Source organism: Abramis brama (genome assembly GCF_963993115.1).
Source record: "Abramis brama genome assembly, chromosome: 19".
Classification (NCBI taxonomy): Eukaryota; Metazoa; Chordata; class Actinopteri; order Cypriniformes; family Leuciscidae; genus Abramis; species Abramis brama.
In genome coordinates, this window is record NC_139981.1 from 5,953,118 (window position 1) to 5,971,152 (window position 18,035).

General features: G+C 36.4%; 1 protein-coding gene across 5 annotated transcripts; it reads right to left on the bottom strand.

Moving 5' to 3' along the window:
• Positions 1 to 946: 946 nt before the first annotated feature.
• mlh1 (mutL homolog 1, colon cancer, nonpolyposis type 2 (E. coli)) lies at positions 947 to 17,902 on the bottom strand. Of its 5 annotated transcripts, none has more exons than XM_084093508.1 (20): positions 17,844 to 17,902; positions 8,295 to 8,421; positions 7,822 to 7,912; positions 7,629 to 7,727; positions 7,477 to 7,550; positions 6,524 to 6,596; positions 6,339 to 6,430; positions 6,206 to 6,248; positions 5,762 to 5,850; positions 5,534 to 5,646; positions 5,341 to 5,434; positions 4,672 to 4,825; positions 4,298 to 4,590; positions 4,061 to 4,185; positions 3,525 to 3,633; positions 3,318 to 3,381; positions 3,016 to 3,180; positions 1,682 to 1,774; positions 1,473 to 1,583; positions 947 to 1,299 (listed from the first exon to the last, which is right to left on the bottom strand). In XM_084093508.1, exons 2-20 carry the CDS (start codon positions 8,399 to 8,401, stop codon positions 1,147 to 1,149), a joined length of 2,142 nt encoding a protein of 713 aa, XP_083949634.1. In that variant the 5' UTR covers positions 8,402 to 8,421; positions 17,844 to 17,902; the 3' UTR covers positions 947 to 1,146. The 5 variants fall into 5 exon arrangements, with proteins under 5 accessions (XP_083949634.1, XP_083949632.1, XP_083949633.1 ...); XM_084093506.1 differs by having other exon boundaries at positions 6,339 to 6,426; positions 6,520 to 6,596; positions 17,844 to 17,897; XM_084093507.1 differs by lacking the exon at positions 17,844 to 17,902 and adding an exon at positions 8,519 to 8,638.
• Between the last annotated feature and the right edge of the window lie 133 nt (positions 17,903 to 18,035).

Here is an 18,035-nt window from a genome sequence, read left to right on the forward strand (position 1 = left end):
ATGTATTTAAAAACACAACATGCAATGATAAACATTTCAAACAGTACTTTATGACCTCATATTTTAATTGTTTGAGAATGTTAAAGGTAGGGTAGGCAATTTTCAGAGGCTAGCAATAAATAGCAAGCTAGCTTTCAAAGCATAAGATCCCATCCCGCCCTCACTCCCTTCAAAGCGTCTCCAAAGCCACGCCTCCTTCAAAACACATGAACGCGTGCAGCAGGGAGAAAACCATCACGAGAGACGCCGTTAAACTACCTCATGTCTCAAAGCATAATGAACATAAAGAGCACTGACCTGTACCACCCGACTGCTGCAGAATCATTTCGCTGATAGTGTCACGAACCGCTCCGAGTATAACGTCACGGGATTCCATCTCTTACAAATTATGGCATGAACGCAGCATAAGCTCGTTGCTTTGGATCAGGAGGAAGTGTAAAAGGTGATTGAGGTCCGTCTCTAACTTAGTATGAAACATACTTAGTATGGAAATGCATACGTTCACAGGCAGGTAGGACATCGTATCATTGCATCGGGCCGAATTCAATGATTGGACTGAAATGTTATGGTCCTAAGCCTTCCACAGATTATATATATATACATATATATATACACACACACACATTTAGACCACTTAACTTAGTGATTGCTATCAGGATGTGACTTTCAACCAGCATAACAAAAAAATGTTTCTGTAACAAATCACCTATCCTCCTTTAATTTCTACCATTCAATTTGGTGCCGTTAATGATGCAAAAACTTCATACTTCTCCTTTGAACATGATTTTGTGAATTGTTGTTGATATCCGTTTCATATTTTTGCTTTATTATTCCAAGTAGCTTTGGATAAAAGAATCTGCCAAATGCATAAATGTGTAATGTGACTTGAAAGAGAAGTGCATTATGGAATAAGACTGTTTTACACTTTCAAAGACAGTTCAGTCAGTTCACAATAATAAAATCCGTTGTTTAATATTTCAAAATACAATCTTTTTTTATTCATCTGCAGTACAAATGTCTATAAATCCTTGTTTTAATGTTAGCTGGTCATCTGAAACAATGTGTATCGTGGTCTTAGCCATTTTGGGATTGTCAGCTGACCAGCAAAGCGCAGCAGAAGCAGTCATTTCTGAAAAGTGCTGAACTTCAGCATCTCTCAAACACTTTGTAGAGTTCAGGCAGGCTGGCGATCTGGAGAACGCTGCCATCTTCACTGAAGTGTTTCGGGGGACTGAAGAGAGATCGGAGAGCTTTGAAAAGCACATGCTCCACCTTCCACTGCCAGCTCATCTCTGCATCCTACAAACAATAAACATCAAGCCTTGCACATTTGGGATTCAGTCAACTCTTCTATTAATCAAAAATCATTGACATAAACCACAAAAAAACAGAATGCATCAAGTTCAGAATAGCATGTTATTACAGTTTGTTACTACCCACAATGTCATTTGTGTGTGTATAACGTGAATTACCTGTGGCTCTTCTGCATCCGGCTCCAGTGTGTAGTGTTTCCTTATGGAATAGAAGTGACTGCATTCTATGCTGAAGTCACGGAAACAATCCTTCTCTCGATCCCAGTTCACCTGCATCATCCATCAGTTATTAAGTTGCATCTGTTTTTTATTGTAATGTCTATTTTATGCACAAAACCCAATAAACTACAGTTCCATGAAATGCCGACCTCAGTGGCTAAACGCAGGATGAACATCGGGAGTCCCTCCATGGCAGGAGTGTAATTATCAAGCAGCATTGGCAGACCAGTCAGGTTCCCTTCCTGTAAAGAAATGCAAGAGTTCATAACAGTTATGAAGCACCATAATGTTGATTTCGATTAGGATCTTGTCTCATTATATTGCTGTTGCCGGCCTTTTGTGAAAGCAAAAAGCCACTAGAGTCTGCATTACAGTACGGCAGTCGTATATAGGAAAGCACCATACGCGAGGTTAAAGGTACAGTATAGCATTTTTCGCCACTAGGGGTCGCTAATCTATTTACAATAACAAAGGTGTAGATTGATGACGCAACATTTGCTAAGAATTATGGATCTTGTCGTCAACGTCAAGCCGACCGATCTAATAATGTTTATGGATGACTGAATACATCAATGTTTTTATCATGACTGTGATATGAAGCAGTTCGGGATTGCTAAGAGACAGCTATCAGCTCCAAACGTGACGCGAGTCCCGCGGATATAAAAGGAATATGGACATTTCATTCTACCGAACTACACGCAGAATTACTACTCACAGGTCAGTTTATTAGACAAATTAAACTTGTGAGGTAACGCAGCGCTGTTTCACTTGGTCTAACATTACACTATCAAACTAAACTGCATTTGAATGTGTTGAAATGTATGTGTTAGTCTGTCTGTATGAGACTAGCAGTAAACTAGATCAACATTAGAATAACATACAGATCATATTCTGACATTTTATCATTGTTGAACTATAAAACATTGATTAGTTTTATGTAAATGTGCTCACCTGTTTAATAAAGTACATGTAGGAGCAGTTGAAGTCTCGGACGTGGAGCTCTCGTTTATATACTGTCTATGGGAGCTCTCGGCATCTCGAAAACACCGCGCTGATATTGATTCTTTTTTTATCCAAAGTCTGCTTGCCATGGTCCATAATGTTTGAACGAAACAACAACAGCGTGCAGATAGACATTGCGAACTACAAAGTTGTCCGCGTCAGTCGCTTTGGTTACTATCAGACAGCTCTGGTTCATAGCTCTGGTTGCCATGGCAGCACGAGCGGAAACCAGGGACAACGCGGATATGACGCCATTGGCGGCGATAAAACGGAAATAAAGAAACGGGACGTTTCTCGAATTAAATTACAAATTTCTCCTGCTTTGAAAGTTGTTGGAGACAGTCGGGATAATGTAAGTACACAACTAAAAAATATATATAACATAGATATAGTGATTTTTGCTATTTTTAAAGCAAAAAAGTTACATATTGTGCCTTTAAATAAACACAGCCTCTTTATACGTGTAGAATGTGTCACTCACTCCATCTATTTCCAGGGAAAAGTACTCTTCCAGCATTTCGGTTTTCTGCTTAAGGAAATCCACAATATACTGGGCCAGTCCTTCTTTTGATCCGTCCTCATCCGTCCATCCGCTCTCCTCTGAATCCAGAGCCAACATGGCCAAATCATAGAGCGGAACTGGATTCTGAAGAAACAACTTTAGTTTTAATCTGTCAAATGCAACCATTAGTAAACAGACATTTTTAATTAAAAATGTATTAAAAATTGTTATTACTTTAAATAGCATGTATAACAAAAAATAAAATGAACGCAATAACACACCGACAATCGAAGGACCCCAAAGTTACCAAAATCGTAGATCAAAATTTGATAAAACAGCTTCTGACTGTAGAAAACGAGAGAGAAATGTGTTTGTCAACAAATATATTATAAACATTACTGAAAAATAATGGAAAATGTATAAATTAGCATTATTTATGAAAGTAGAGTCATGAATGAACTTATGTCAGTGATTGATCTGTTTGTAACCTGAGTTTGGTTGTATTGAGCAGGTAGAGTTTGGTCTGGTGCTGCACTAGAGTCCACTGAGGACTGACTGAACCCACAAACGAGTGTTTCTGAAGCAGCTCCTGTAAACCTGTGGAGGACAAAATCAATTTACAACCATCGGCATATCGTCTATAGCATGAAAAATGCCGATATAACAAACCGATTGGTTTATTTAACAGCATGAAGGCTCAGATCTTGTCTGTTGCATAATCCAAGATTAATCCATAATCTAATATTCCTGCTGTCTGCGTTTTAATGTTAATCAAACAACAAAAGACAAAAAAAACAAATAGCTCACTTGTCTTGACTAAATAACTTGTAACTTTCATAAGGATTAATATGCATTTAATTTATACAGTGAAATTGAAATTGTTATACTTTACTGCTCTCCTATTGGAAGTTGGGACGGGACACATTGAATGGCTTTTCCATTGTTAAAATAGTCAAGGGAGATTTTAATTCACTAACACTAAAATTTCAGTCTGTTCTATTTCCTAAAGCGGATATAGTTTGACCTTTGTGAGTTTGCTGCTCTATATCCTCCCGAAGCTCCTTAATGCTGGTCAGTTTAATGACACGTCTCCTGGGAAGAGAGGCGGCCGTCAAATCTTCCTTCACCTCCTCAACATGAGGCCTTTTCCTGAAAGAAAATGAAACAGACGACGGGATGATCCTCTGATTCCGACCATTAGGCCACGACTGCCTTCTACTATAACTAGTTAAACTCTCAGCAACAGTTTTCTGCACTTCACCTCAGTGGTGCTTCATCAGGAGGAGGCTGAAAGTCTGTCTGTAGATCTTCTGAGGCGCACGGCTCCAGATCCTCAACAGCATTCAGAAGCTCGGAGTCGTCCGGCTCGGCAGCGGGGGGGCTGGAGGCTTTATCTGGCCTGCACTGAGAGCCAGATGGCTGGAGAAACGCATCCAGCTTCTGGGCTTTGCAGTCAGTGCGGACCATCTGATGGGCGTACACACGCTCCTGGGAGTCTGCTGAAGAAGAGGCTTTGGCCACGCTGGCGGACGCCGACAGTCCTGGAAGCAGAGTCTAAAAAAGATCATGCAAATCAGTCAAGTGTTGGTCAAATTAGACGATATAAAAACCGTCCTCCTGTAATTGAAGGTTCACCTGTGTGAAGTATGTGCGTGAGGAGTTGGAGCCGAGCAGTTTACTCTCGATGTGTTTCTGAATGCTCTCGGTGATGCTGTCCTCGTGTAGGAAGTGCACCTCGTGCTTGGTGGGGTGAACGTTCACGTCAATGTTCTGAGGAGCAATCTCTAAACTTCACAATGAACAATTGTCAAGTATTAGTAAAACATTTACAGATTTGTTTTAAAGCAGAACTCAGGTTACATTCAAATATTCTGTGTGACTTACACTATCCTTTAATAGTTTGGGATATATATATATATATATATTACAATTTAAAAGAAAAATATTTTGATTCAATATAAAAATCAGAATTTTAAAATTTTTAATATGCAAATCTGAATTCTCAGCATCATTACCCCAGTCTATAGTGTCGCATGATCCTTCAGAAATCATTCGGATATTCTGATTTACTTAATATTGTTATGTTACTATTTTTGTGGAAACCATTTTTTCAGGAATATTTAATGAATAGAAAGTTTAGAAGAACAGCATTTATTTTAAATTGAATTTTTTGTAATATTATACATGTTTTTACTGTCATTTTTTATCAATTTAATCTATCTTTGCTAAATAAAAGTATTAATTTTTTTTTTTTTCTTATGGACCCCAAACATTTGAATACTCTCATCAAGTGATATGATTTACCTAAGATAAAGAAAAGGATGAGTGTTTTTGGGAAGATAAGCAGTGTATACAGTCTCAATAGCTTTCTTCAAGGCACTGGACTCCACCAAGCGATCTAGAAGACAACAAAGTCAGAATTATGAAGGTCTTGTATTCAAATGATATCACATATTGCATTTAAAAAGTGAGATAGAAACAAATTCATAAGACATACGGTTGATAAAAAGGATAAGGATGCATTTCTTGACAGAGTAGTTGGCATTGGAGATGTAGCCCTTCATTTTAAAAGCGAGTTTCTGATCCTCACACTCAACTTCAATCAGCTCCCTGAAACACACACATAAATGCTTTACCCCATGATTTACCATCAAATTAATGTATCCTTTAGTTTTAAATGAGGTTCAAATGTTTATAATCCAGGAAAATGGTCACATAAAAGTACCTGCTAACAGCTACACCAAACACCACACGAATGTTGTCCAGCACAGAGGCATTCAGTAGAGTCTTCACATCTGCAACCATCTCGCCTTGCTGGATAGAGGGAAAAATGTTTTTATACAATTTACTTTCTGAATGTGTCCTCTCAGTGTTATTTTAGTATCATTAATATACTTTTATAGTATATTTTTTATTGTTATATTGTCAAGTTTTAGTTTGTGTCATTTTTATTGGTGTTTTCAAGTGTCTATTTCGTTTTTATACATTTTTATTTTAGTTTTAGTCATTTTAGTTCTTAGTGTGTTAGTACAACTTGAATTAAACAAAAGTTATAAAAGTTGTAGTTTGCCTATAATTGATTTTATTTCAGTTCATGTTTATTTCAATTAAAGTAAATATATATATATATATATACATATAACAACGCAATAAGAAATGAGCATTTCACCTTCTTGACAGCAAAACTTTTCCCAGAGTTGTGAATGGCGTATCTGTATGACAGGAAACACATACAGGTCGGCATGGACAGTTATTCAGGATCTCGCAGCAGAACAAAAACCTTCTAGATCTCATGAACACACCTGCTCACAACCTCAATGATTCTAGAGTATTCCTCACTGGGGCTCTTCAGGGCTTTCCGTCGGGTGGACACATTATAGAACAGATCCTCTACCTAGAGGGAAAATAAAATGGAGGAAATGATTACTTGTGGAATTGTGGGAATAAAAAAAAGTGTAAAAAAGTACTTGCTATCAGGTAAACCTACAGAAATCAACGTCCCCTGGTTTCCAGCGCAGGGTTTGGGTGGAGATTTCAGCTTCCCATCACAGTAATTAGCCCTGTAAATAAAACCAGAGTACCACTTTATGAAAGAAAAGAACACATTAATAATAAAATAATTGAGCTCCAGTGTATTTACACTACATTCTGTGTGTCTGGTAAAATATATACAATTATAAAGGCTGCGTCCGAAATCGCATACTCTCTTGAGTAGGTACTTATTTTGAATAAGTAATTACTTCACGGCCGATAACAAAGTATGTTCTATATATATATAGTATGAATCTAATAAGGACGTACTAAATTCGCCATGTTGTCATTATCATGTGACCTACCAGCGTCAGTTACATCGCTTCACTGCCATTCATAAATCCTCTCCTGTGGCCTCATGGGATAGTAAAGTGTCCATCGTATGCACACTCCAGCATCTTGCTAAGAGAAGTAGGTCATCCAGGTACTTTTTGCTGTTTTATGAGTACTGTGATTTCTACGTACTTCTTTTGTCACATACTGTTTTTCGCCTACTATATAGTAGGGAAGTATGCGATTTCGGATGCAGCCATAATTGTACAATAATATATATAATATATTATATAGACCTTATGTAGCCCCGCCCCTTTTCAGCGCTGCGCTCATTGTGTTCTGTCTTCCGGTTTGCATTTCCACAGCATGAAGGTAAGATCTTACGGATCTCGTTTGTAAAATCTTCCCGGTCTACTAGCATTCATTATGACATCCGCTTCAAACATTACAATGCTCATGATAACTTTCATTAACTCTACATAAAGTAAATCCACTTCACCAGCTGATTACTTTTCGACAGCAATGCCATAGAAATATACAAAGCTACTGCAAAAACGGAAATTCAAAGACAAAATTCTAAAGACGGCTGGGCGCTTGTTTCTCTGACGCATAAGATCTATAAAATAAAAAAATTACCTGTAGGCACATTTGGCATCTGCTGTTTTTGTGGTGATTGTGACATGTGCTACATGACTTATACTGGCAAGAGCCTATAAAAAAGAGAGAGTTGATTTAGCCAAGTTGATCAGTAAACAACACACAGCGATCAGCTGAAGTGAATACTGTACCTCCCCTCTGAATCCATATGTTGCAATTGATGCCAAGTCCTCAAAAGACTGAAGCTTGCTGGTCGTAAATCGCTCACAAACTATTTCCATATCATCTTTCTGTGAAGCATAAAAATGCAACAAGTTCCAAACAAGAAATGTGGCATTTCACAAATGTCTATCGATGTGTGCGGTGTAAAAATAAGTGGCTTACCCTGATGCCACTGCCATTGTCCTGAATGAGGATGAGCTTCAGTCCACCTTCTTTCACTGTTATCTGGATATTTGTGGCCTTTGCATCCAAACTGAGGAGTCGAAACAAATATTAGCGTCTCATATTGTGTCACATGAGGTTAACATATTAGGGTCATTTTGCCAAACAGGTGCCATTTGTGTTCCTGAATAGATTTTGATAAACATGATAATTTATTAGTGATATATAAAGTGTCACCGGTTGTTAGTCATCAGTCGTTCCAGATAATAATGTAGGCCTATAACAAGTTGACACCAGTCATAAATAATCATCAATAAGTTTAATCAAGCATTTGAGACTACATTTGTTTTTAGTCAGTAACGTTACTTATTATATTAAAGATAAACCTTAGTGACACCAGTTAGTAGACATAAATTGTTAAAATGCCATTAGGTAGAACTAGAAGTTATTATAGTGATCGATAAATGTGTCACCAGTTCTCCATCATCTCTTTGATGGCATTGGCAGGCCGCTGGATAATCTCTCCTGCTGCGATGCGGTTAACTACAGTCTCGTCGAGTCTGCGGATTACTCCCGCCATGATGAACTCGCACTCATTTACTAAATTAGAAACAAACACAAACACAGTCACATGAACTGTCACTCATTCACTACATAAAATATAAGCTAATTCAAAAGCACGTGAATGTTTGTTTACGTCGCACGAGACCCGCAGAACTTCAGGCGCGAATGACGAGCGCCCGCCTCCCGAGTGTTGTGATTGGCTGGTGGAAGAACTATATCCGCCAACGTCATGCCTAAAGTTTTTTTTATTTAATTTTTATATTGACCTTTCAAAATGACAGAATTCAACAGCAAGTTCTTGACACATTTCACACATTTTCACATTTTTTAAGTATAAATTGAAACGCAACAATAATTTAAATAAAAAGACACAAAAAACGTAAAATGAAAGGGCATCACAGACGTAAAATTCATTTAGCAGAGATACAGTTCTTTGGGCAACTTTAAAGGCTGTTCGAAAATGAACAAAACTGGGTCATTGACCAAATGGGTCCGTGTACTTTTTGTTCATTTCATTTCCTGTTTTGAATGGAATAACGAGAAATGAAAACCAGCTCGTTTATTCGTTTCTTAGTTTAGTTTAAAAAACGAAAAATGAGATTTTGGTTCGATTTTTCATTTTTCGTTTGTGGTTTACAAATCGGTTTATGGGTTCAATATTTCATTTGCACATGTGGGAGGTGCTGAAACGCCCCTTTCATCTGATTGGTCAAAACGCTCCGCCTTCAGTAGGCTATGAGCTTTTCTTTCTGTCAGGCAGAATAAGAGTCAGTATGAGTGCGGCACTGACAAATGCACTTTAATAAAATAATGTCTGAAACCACCACTCTCTGTTAACTACGCACAATATTTGAAGCAGAAATATGTTGCTGGTCACGTAATTCGTGCTGCTGCAAGCAACCCCAATAATGTGAGCCACAGTATAGCCTATGACAGATTATTTTCCCGTTGATAATACAGTGCAAATAGTTCAGATATCTCTTTGGATAAAAGGGAAGTGGAAATAAAAATCAATAATAGGCTGAACTGTACCATGATAATATGTCCATAATATTAGATGTCCGTAGATGACATACCCATAACTGTTACATTAGAGTTAGGGGATAACACAGTTTGTACAGTATAGAAATCATTATGTCTAAAGTTCCCATTAAACATGAAAACCCAACAACCCAATGGGAATATATCCTTATTGTGTAAAACATCCAGAGGTGGACAGTAACAAAGTACATTTACTTGAGTACTGTAGGCCTACTTAAGTACACTTTCTGAGTATCTGTACTTTACTTGATTTTACTGTACTTGAAACTGATTTTCATTTTCAACGTTGGGTTTGGTCTTCTAAATGTGAATGTTGCCCTTGTTTTGGTGCACACTAGCTTATAGATAACAGTAAGGCAAACATATTCATACTAAAAGCCAAAAACATTAAATCCCTCTGGAACTGTGTTCTAGAAATAAATTTGATATTGATATGAGGGTAGAAAGGCAGGCATAGATTCAGAGGCATAAGGTAGCCTACTGTAAGTATTACACACAACAATGCAACAATAATAAAAAAAATGTATTTTATTTTTTTTAGTAGGCTACATCTTAAAATATAGAGCTCATGGCAAATAAAAGTTCCAGATGGACAAACATTAAATGCAAAAACCAGTGTGAATAACAATATCTTAAAATAAACTAGAGAGCGGATACACAGATAATGGCCTATTTATGAATGAAATTCATGCATTTATTTGTCATTTAAACTGATGCAAACAGGGAAAGAGAGTAGAAAACACTTATTATCCTGTCTCCCCCTCTAGTAGACAGCATTAAGTATTACGGCCTTCACTGCTCAGATAACGCAAGTCAAGGGATTTTTTGGGAAAGTAAGTCTGACCAGTTAGAAAAGATATAAGCGAGTCAGACCAGTCTGAAGGTCTGAGCTGAGTTTGGTGAAGCATTAAAGTTCTAGGTGATAATCTAGTCAATTTCTCATAATAATAATAAATAATAATAATAATGTTCAAATATGCTGTCTTTCTTAAGCCAACATAATAAAGAAAACTCAGTATGTAATAAAATTGTATTAGTTTTATAATAAAACTAATAACATTTTAAAGGTAGCCTATGCCGTGCTCTTCAATTTACATGATTTTAATTCATCCCAAACCTGGTAATTTTGTCAGTATTAATGTACGTTCACTGATTCTAGCTTCTCTCTTTTCTGTCTCTTTCTTTTCATGTGAACTGAGTAGGCTACACATGCTTACATTCATAAATATACATTTTATTTCTATTCAATTTTCAAAATTATTTATAGCCTAGGCTATATAAAAGACGAGAGTGGTAGGCTACATGTTACGGACATATTATCATGGTACAGTTCAGCCTATTATTGATTTTTATTTCCACTTCCCTTTTATCCAAAAAGACGGATCTATTTGCACTGTATTTATCAATGGGAAATACATTATGCTAAAATAATCTGTCATAGGCTATACTGTGGCTCACATTATTGGGGTTGCTTGCAGCAGCACGAATTACGTGACCAGCAACATACTTCTGCTTCAAATATTGTGCGTAGTTAACAGAGAGTGGTGGTTTCAGACATTATTTTATTAAAGTGCATTTGTCAGTGCCGCACTCATACTGACTCTTATTCTGCCTGACAGAAAGAAAAGCTCATAGCTTACTGAAGGCGGAGCGTTTTGACCAATCAGATGAAAGGGTCGTTTAAGCACCGCCCACATGTGCAAATGAAATATTGAACCCATAAACCGATTTGTAAACCACAAACGAAAAATGAAAAATCGAGCCAAAATCTCATTTTTCGTTTTTTAAACTAAACAAAAAAACGAATAAACGAGCTGGTTTTCATTTCTCATTATTCCATTCCAAACAGGAAATGAAATGAACAAAAAGTACACGGACCCAAATGGCAGGGTCTTATAAAATTGTAACAGTGAAGGAGTGGAGGATGACACACAGGTGAGTGTGTGTACTGGTATTCCCAACAAGTATAGTAATACCAGTAAATTTGGACCTTGTGGGGACATTTTTTAGGTCCCCACGAGGAAACAAGCTTATAAATCATACAGAAGATGTGTGTGTGTGTGTGTGCACAGCTTATGCAGAGAAGATGCTGATACCTCCATCCATACCACGTGTGCTGTCATTTTATAAGAGGTCTGCTGATGTGCACAATGATTCTCTTGTGTCCCCAAAAATATTTGGATTCTTAGATATCATCAGATTTAGTTATGAATCCAAAGTAAAGCATCTGTGTTTGTTAGTTTATCAGTTCTTTTATTTATTTTGCATAATGAAGGAAATATGTGTTTTAGTCTCTGGTCATGATATTTTATGGCCTTTAAAGCAATAGTTGTGTTTCTGAACTACTTCAACACAGCATCACGAAACAGCCACCAGATGGCAGAAGACAAGAGTGCTTGTGTAATGCTCTCCTCGTTAAAGGAGGAAGTTGATTCATGGATCAAGATGTCCCAATTCAATAAAAATGCTACTGTCAGGCTCTTTAATCAATGAGTCATAGACCACAATGCAAGCATGTATCTTGTCTAATATCTTTTTTGTTTCTCTGTTTAAAGAATAAGGCATTTTATGTTTCATTAATATAAGAAGGCATTGGCAAAAGTGATGTCCGGCCTATAGGAAAACTGACATCTTCACCCTTTTTAAAAATATTATTAAAAATCTGTTAAAGATATCAAAACATACATTTTGAGGTGTCCATGTTTTTTCCAGTTCTGACATCTTCACCCTTTTTTGTAAGCATATTGCGTAGTTATTCTTTGTGTCAATTGTTTTATTTGTGATAACACAATTAAACATACCAAATTGTGCAGACATATTTTTTGGCCAGGCTGTGCAAAAACGAGAGATCCAATTAAATATTAATAACTGATTATGTTGTTGTAGTCAATATATGTCTTTCCGGTGAGCTTTTTGTTTTTATATGCATTATTTTGCATAGTAAATTAACACTGTAATTATAGTTTTTGCCAAATAATTTTGTCAGATAAATACCTTAACCAAATTTAGTATTTTGTTCTTCCCTCACATTTAAAATATTTTTTAAAAATCGTAAATATTTTCCTCATATATCCCCTCCGGACATCACTTTTGGCCACTACTGTACTGTGTTAAAAGAAGCCTATACGTTTAATTTGTTGAGCTTCATTTAATGGTCTTATAACTTTTACTTTTAAGTAACAAACATATACATTTGAAAAATGATTCATTCATTCAATGCATCATTTACTAATCCTCATGTCATTCCAAAATCACATGACTTTCATTCTTCTGTGGAACATAAATATATTTTAAAGGCTTTCTGATCATTTTCATGTAATGGAAGTTAACAAGTACTAGGGCTCACAAGCTCCAAAATAACGAAAAAGCATCATAAAAGTATCATAAAAGAAGCCATATGATAGCTTTATGTGACAAACAGACCATATAGCCTACCTTTTACATAAAATATACCTTTTCCACAGAAGAAAGAACAACATGAAGGTGAGTAGATTATTGTTTTTGGGCGAACTATCCCTTTAAATATACAGTGACTGACTCTTCATTATCCTCATGTCAATTACAGAGATCAGTTCATGAGAAATGGATAAAGAGCTACAGAACAAAAGTCACAGTGTTTCCAACCCTTCCCCCCTTCATCTTGTTCTGAAATGCTGTGGTTGAGACAATTATGTCTTTTCTCGCTCGCTCGCATGTAAGTATGTAAGGAATTTAGTTTCTTTGTTCTTTCATATTTTGAAAGCAAATGAAAGTAACCTGAAAAGTACCTGAAACCAGCTCCCTTCCCCTCTGGGTTGAGCTGTAAATATTTCTCTTCAGCATTGTTTCATGTTTGCTGTGTGTGTGCTGGACTGAATTCAGCAGCACATTGAGTCTTTTTACAGGCCTGTTGAATGAACAGGTCTGATCAACACTGAACAAGACACTATTTGCACAACATTTCCTGTCAGGTCTCTCTCGCATGATTTCTCGAAAGCTTAACATGCAAACTAGATTTTCTGCTCACCTCTGTTCCGCATTGGATTAAAGCTAGGGGCTAAATTATACTCTTTTTTTAATTTAGAGCAATTTATAAAATTTCTGAACTGGCTCCCCAGGCGAGTTGCAGAAAATCAGTTCATAAATCAATATTTTCCCGTTTCCATGACAATTTGCAATGTGTCCAAAGTAGTTCAGTTGCAACCTGCTCATTTTTAGTCAACACTTGTTTAGACAATCATACATGCATATTTCTATAACCGGTGCTTCAAGCAATCTGGATTTGTTTTTACACACAGTATGAAGATTGATGAAGGCATATAACCTGAGAAGGGGAATGCCATGTCACATTATTTTATGAGGTGTGTTCTGTAAAGGTGAAGCCTTTCTCATCTGTCAATATGTGTCTCTCTGCTTTCACCCTTTTATAGGAAACTTCTACTGAGGTCTTTGTAACGTATGTATATGTGTAGTATTCATGCACTGTAAAAAATTATTGCTGGTTTAACTTAAAAAAGTAAGTTACATGGTTGCCTTAAAATTTTGAGTTCATTGAAATAAAAAAATTGAGTTAATGCAAAAAAGAGATTGGTTTAATACATAGAAACTCAAAATATGATGTTATCTGAACCACATTAATTATCTAAGTTGATTTGACAAAAGATTAAAAGTTGTAATAACAAATCATGAAAATATTTGTTTACAGTGTGGGTAAAGTGGGACACTTTCTGGTAATTTGCCCTTAGCCCTTCACCCAGTACTGTTCTGAATAGCTAAAGAGGGAAATACAGAGGGAAAAAGAGAAAATATAGCCTACAAAAACCTGAGCGTCCCATTTACTGTCATGTTTCTGTTTGTGTTTGGACTTCCTCTGTGTTCATTGTTCAGTTTCTAGCCACTCCTCCTTCATTAGTTTATTTGGTTCAGCTGTGTCTTGTTAGTTATTATGGTTACTATCATTGAGTTTATTTGCCCACAAGGCACAAATGTGATTTTATGTGAAATGTGACACTTGTAACACAGCTGAACCTGCTGATATGCATCTGGGTTGTGTTTCCTTTCACACTGTTTGAAAACATAGTTTTCAGATTCAATATTTTAAAATTTAATCTGTTAATTCAATTGCAAAAATGTCATTTGTCATTTTAGCGAATTTCTCTGAGACTATACATGTCACAGTTCCTGTACTGTTTAATGTAGTGTACTGGATGGACTGTGAGGAGCACATTCAGGGCTTTTCAGAGATATCAAATGCAGTGTGTTAAGTATTTGAATAAATCTAATTAGTGATTAGTACTAGTAATTAGTGATTAGTGGCTTTTACATGGGTATCAAAGATATTAGCAACTTTTACTCTTTACTTGACTATATTTTTGAGCAAGTAAATGGACTTACTCCAATACATTTGTGATAAGTAATGCAATTACTTATATGGCACCTAACTTTTTCTGCAGCAGTTTATTTCTGCTACAAAAGAAGTGTATCGCCATTTACAAGGCATTGAAGGTACTATACTATTTTGTGTGTTTTGTACTCAGCCAAACTTGTCAACAAGGCTACTTTGCTTGAATGCATTAGCAGGTAGTTTTGAATCGCAGGTGTTTCACCAGGGCTGTCCTTAGGCCAGTGCAACCAGTGTGACCACACCAGGCCCTGCAGTGAACGGACCGAGGGGGACTATTTCATTTAACATTATTTTGAAGATAACTTTTTGACGGATATGGGTTTACTTATTCCCTTTCTGAGCACTTGAGCTTAACTGAGACTTTAGTGCTTGTAGACGTTTAAGAGGCTGTTGTGTAAACCTTGATTTATTGCAATTTTGAGGTGTTCAGTTTTATTTCAATTTTAGAAAATAAATATATGCTTGCTCTCCTTACAAATCACCGGTTTCTTGTTTTTCACTGGCATGTCTCTTAGGTGTTGAGGACTAGTGCATCTTTGAGCCTATATTCAGTAGGTTACGAGGAAAATACTTAATTACTGTTAAAATCACATTACTCAAGCCGTATTGAAAGTTGTAACTTTTAATGGAGTCATTTTTGCTGCAAGGTATCTGTACTTTTACTCAAGTATGGTTTTCAGGTACTCTTTACACCTCTGGCCAAATGTTTGGAGGTTTGACCATGACAACTCTTTAAAAATGACTGACATTGACTAATGACTGAATTTAGCTCTCTTATGGATAATGTTTTGTAATTATCATTTAAATCTGAATAATTTTCAAATAATTTGTCTTTTTTATTACATGTTGACAAAAAGCTCACCCCAATAACACATTAATATGCAATACCCATTTATGCATGTTTACACACATATTGTATAAATTAAAATAGTATATCAAATTATTTTGTTATGTCTTTCAAGTTGAGAATTATCTTTATACAAAGTTTAGTTAAAAAATAGCCTGGAAAAAAAATGATGATAGTTGTAGAAAGACAGACAATCTGATGACATTAGCCTCATATAAAGATCAGTGCTGCTAATACAGTCCCGTCGCTCTTTTTAATGCATGCAAATAATATTCAGCCAGATTCTGACAAATGCTTGTGCATTTGCATGGATCTGGCTGCTGGCAAAAATATTTTCATATTTTTTGAGTGCAAAGGCTTGCAGCATGTTTAGAGTAGATGTAGTAAGAGATTGAGAACTGCATGCAGCTGCAAAGCAGAATGTCAAAATCCTTTGATACCATTAATGCAGACTTTTTCGCACACACATTTTCATATGCATATATAAAAAATAAGTAATTTTTATTCATTTAAAGGGATAGTTCACCTTCAAATTAAAATGAAGTCATCATTTACTCACCCTGGTGTTCTAATGCAGTATGCCATTCTCACATTTATAGACCACAAAAGGAGAATTTTTTAAAAAAATCCACTTTAGCTCTTCCATATAATTGTAGTGCGACAGCATCAAGCTTTTTTTTAAAAAGAATGACAGAATGATCCCATGCGTCATGTACCTTATATACAGTTGTGGTCAGAATTAATGGCACCCCTGGTAAATATGATGTTCCTAGTCACCCTGGTGTGCTAAAGGTAAATATTAATGGGAACATACTTCAGAGATATTTTACTCGTAAAAATTCTAGGGGTGCCAATAATTGTGGCCAACGTGTTTTGCGATCAAAAGGATAAACAATACAGATTTATTTTTTACAGCCATTTTTGATCATATTTAACAGGGGTGCTATTAATTCTGACCACAACTGTAAGTGTTCTGGGGCTATACAACAGGGTTTAGTGAAAAACAAACCGAAATTCTTGACCTTGGCCGTTGGTCTTCCCTGCATGTCTGCATGAGAGTCATGAGACTACTAGCGATAGAGTTCTCCGTCTCGCCCAGAAAAGCACACATGTTGTGAGAAGATTAACAAAAACACAACATGAAACACAATGTCTAGAAATCTCAAAAAAGTATCTGTGTATTTCTTCACTGAGTCAAATATCACCAGACTGGAACTCTGTTTGTCTGATGTCAGAGTGGCAGTTGACGGATGTGAACGCGATAACTTCTTGTTACGACAAACACAACGGATATATTCACCCCCAGAGAAGAAGTTGGTTGAATTTCATGTTGTGTTTTTGTTAATCTTGATTTCTCAGAACTCAGAACTTGTGAATGCTGTTCTCGGTGAGTCTGAGTGAACTGCGAGACTGACAGATTCTCACGAACGTGCACATCGCACAGAAGACCAACGGCCAAGGTCATGAATTTCGTTAAAACATTGAAATTTTTAATTTTTATTCCACTTGGAACACTTGGAATAAATGACATGTGTTGCAAGGGATCATTCTATGATACTTTTTTTTTTTTTTTTTTTTTTAAGCTTGATGCTGGTCTCTATTCACTGTCATTATAAGCACAAGGGGGACATTTCTTTTTTATTCTCCTAGGCCTAGGCAGTAGGTATTAGAAAAAACGCCAGGGTGAGTAAATTATGACATAATTTTCATTTTAGGGTGAACTATCCCTTTAAGAGCCCTTCAAAAATTATTTGGACTCTATAAAACTTATAATAATAATATAATGAAATGTTAGCAATATATAGTGTGGCTTATCCCTTCTAAGATCCAACTATCCCATACTAAATAGCCAAACCTTGACCCCTTGGCATTCAGCATATATTTTGTCCAGTCGAATGTTCTTTAAGATAAGAATGCCTCACCTTCCAAAAACACTTTCCTGTGCTGTGACTTGCAACAAAGCAGCATTGACATAACTCAACTAATGGCTATTGATTATTTAATCATAAAAGGGTGATGCCTTCTTTACATGTATCAGCACAAAAAAACTGTGCTTGTCGAGACATTTCATTTCATAGGGTTTTAAAGATCTGTGAGTACCATAACAGGTATGCGGATTAGCAGTGAAGAGATAGCTTTGAAAATGACTTTTGTACTTGGAATGTTTTTAAGTATGAGTTCACGTACCTGTACATCCTCACCCTTAACGCTGCTTGCAGTATGTGCTTTAGGCGGTGTCTGTTGAGACAATGCAGGATTGTTAAGGCATGCACTTGAGAAATTACATCATATCCTGTGGCTCTCCGGTAGCCAAGTTCTCCTTTTTTCTTTGGAAGGGAAACATGAATTCATGGAACACAATGACAGAACACAAGGCTT

Bases quoted from the DNA above. Each gene is read 5' to 3' on its own strand.
- mlh1 (XM_084093508.1), bottom strand. From the start codon at position 8,401: ATGGCGGGAGTAATCCGCAGACTCGACGAGACTGTAGTTAACCGCATC. The intron at 6,249-6,338 runs GTGTGTTCATGA...CCTGTCATACAG, and splicing joins ATCATTGAGGTTGTGAGCAG to ATACGCCATTCACAACTCTG. The intron at 5,851-6,205 runs GTGAAATGCTCA...CCCTCTATCCAG, and splicing joins AAAGTTTTGCTGTCAAGAAG to CAAGGCGAGATGGTTGCAGA.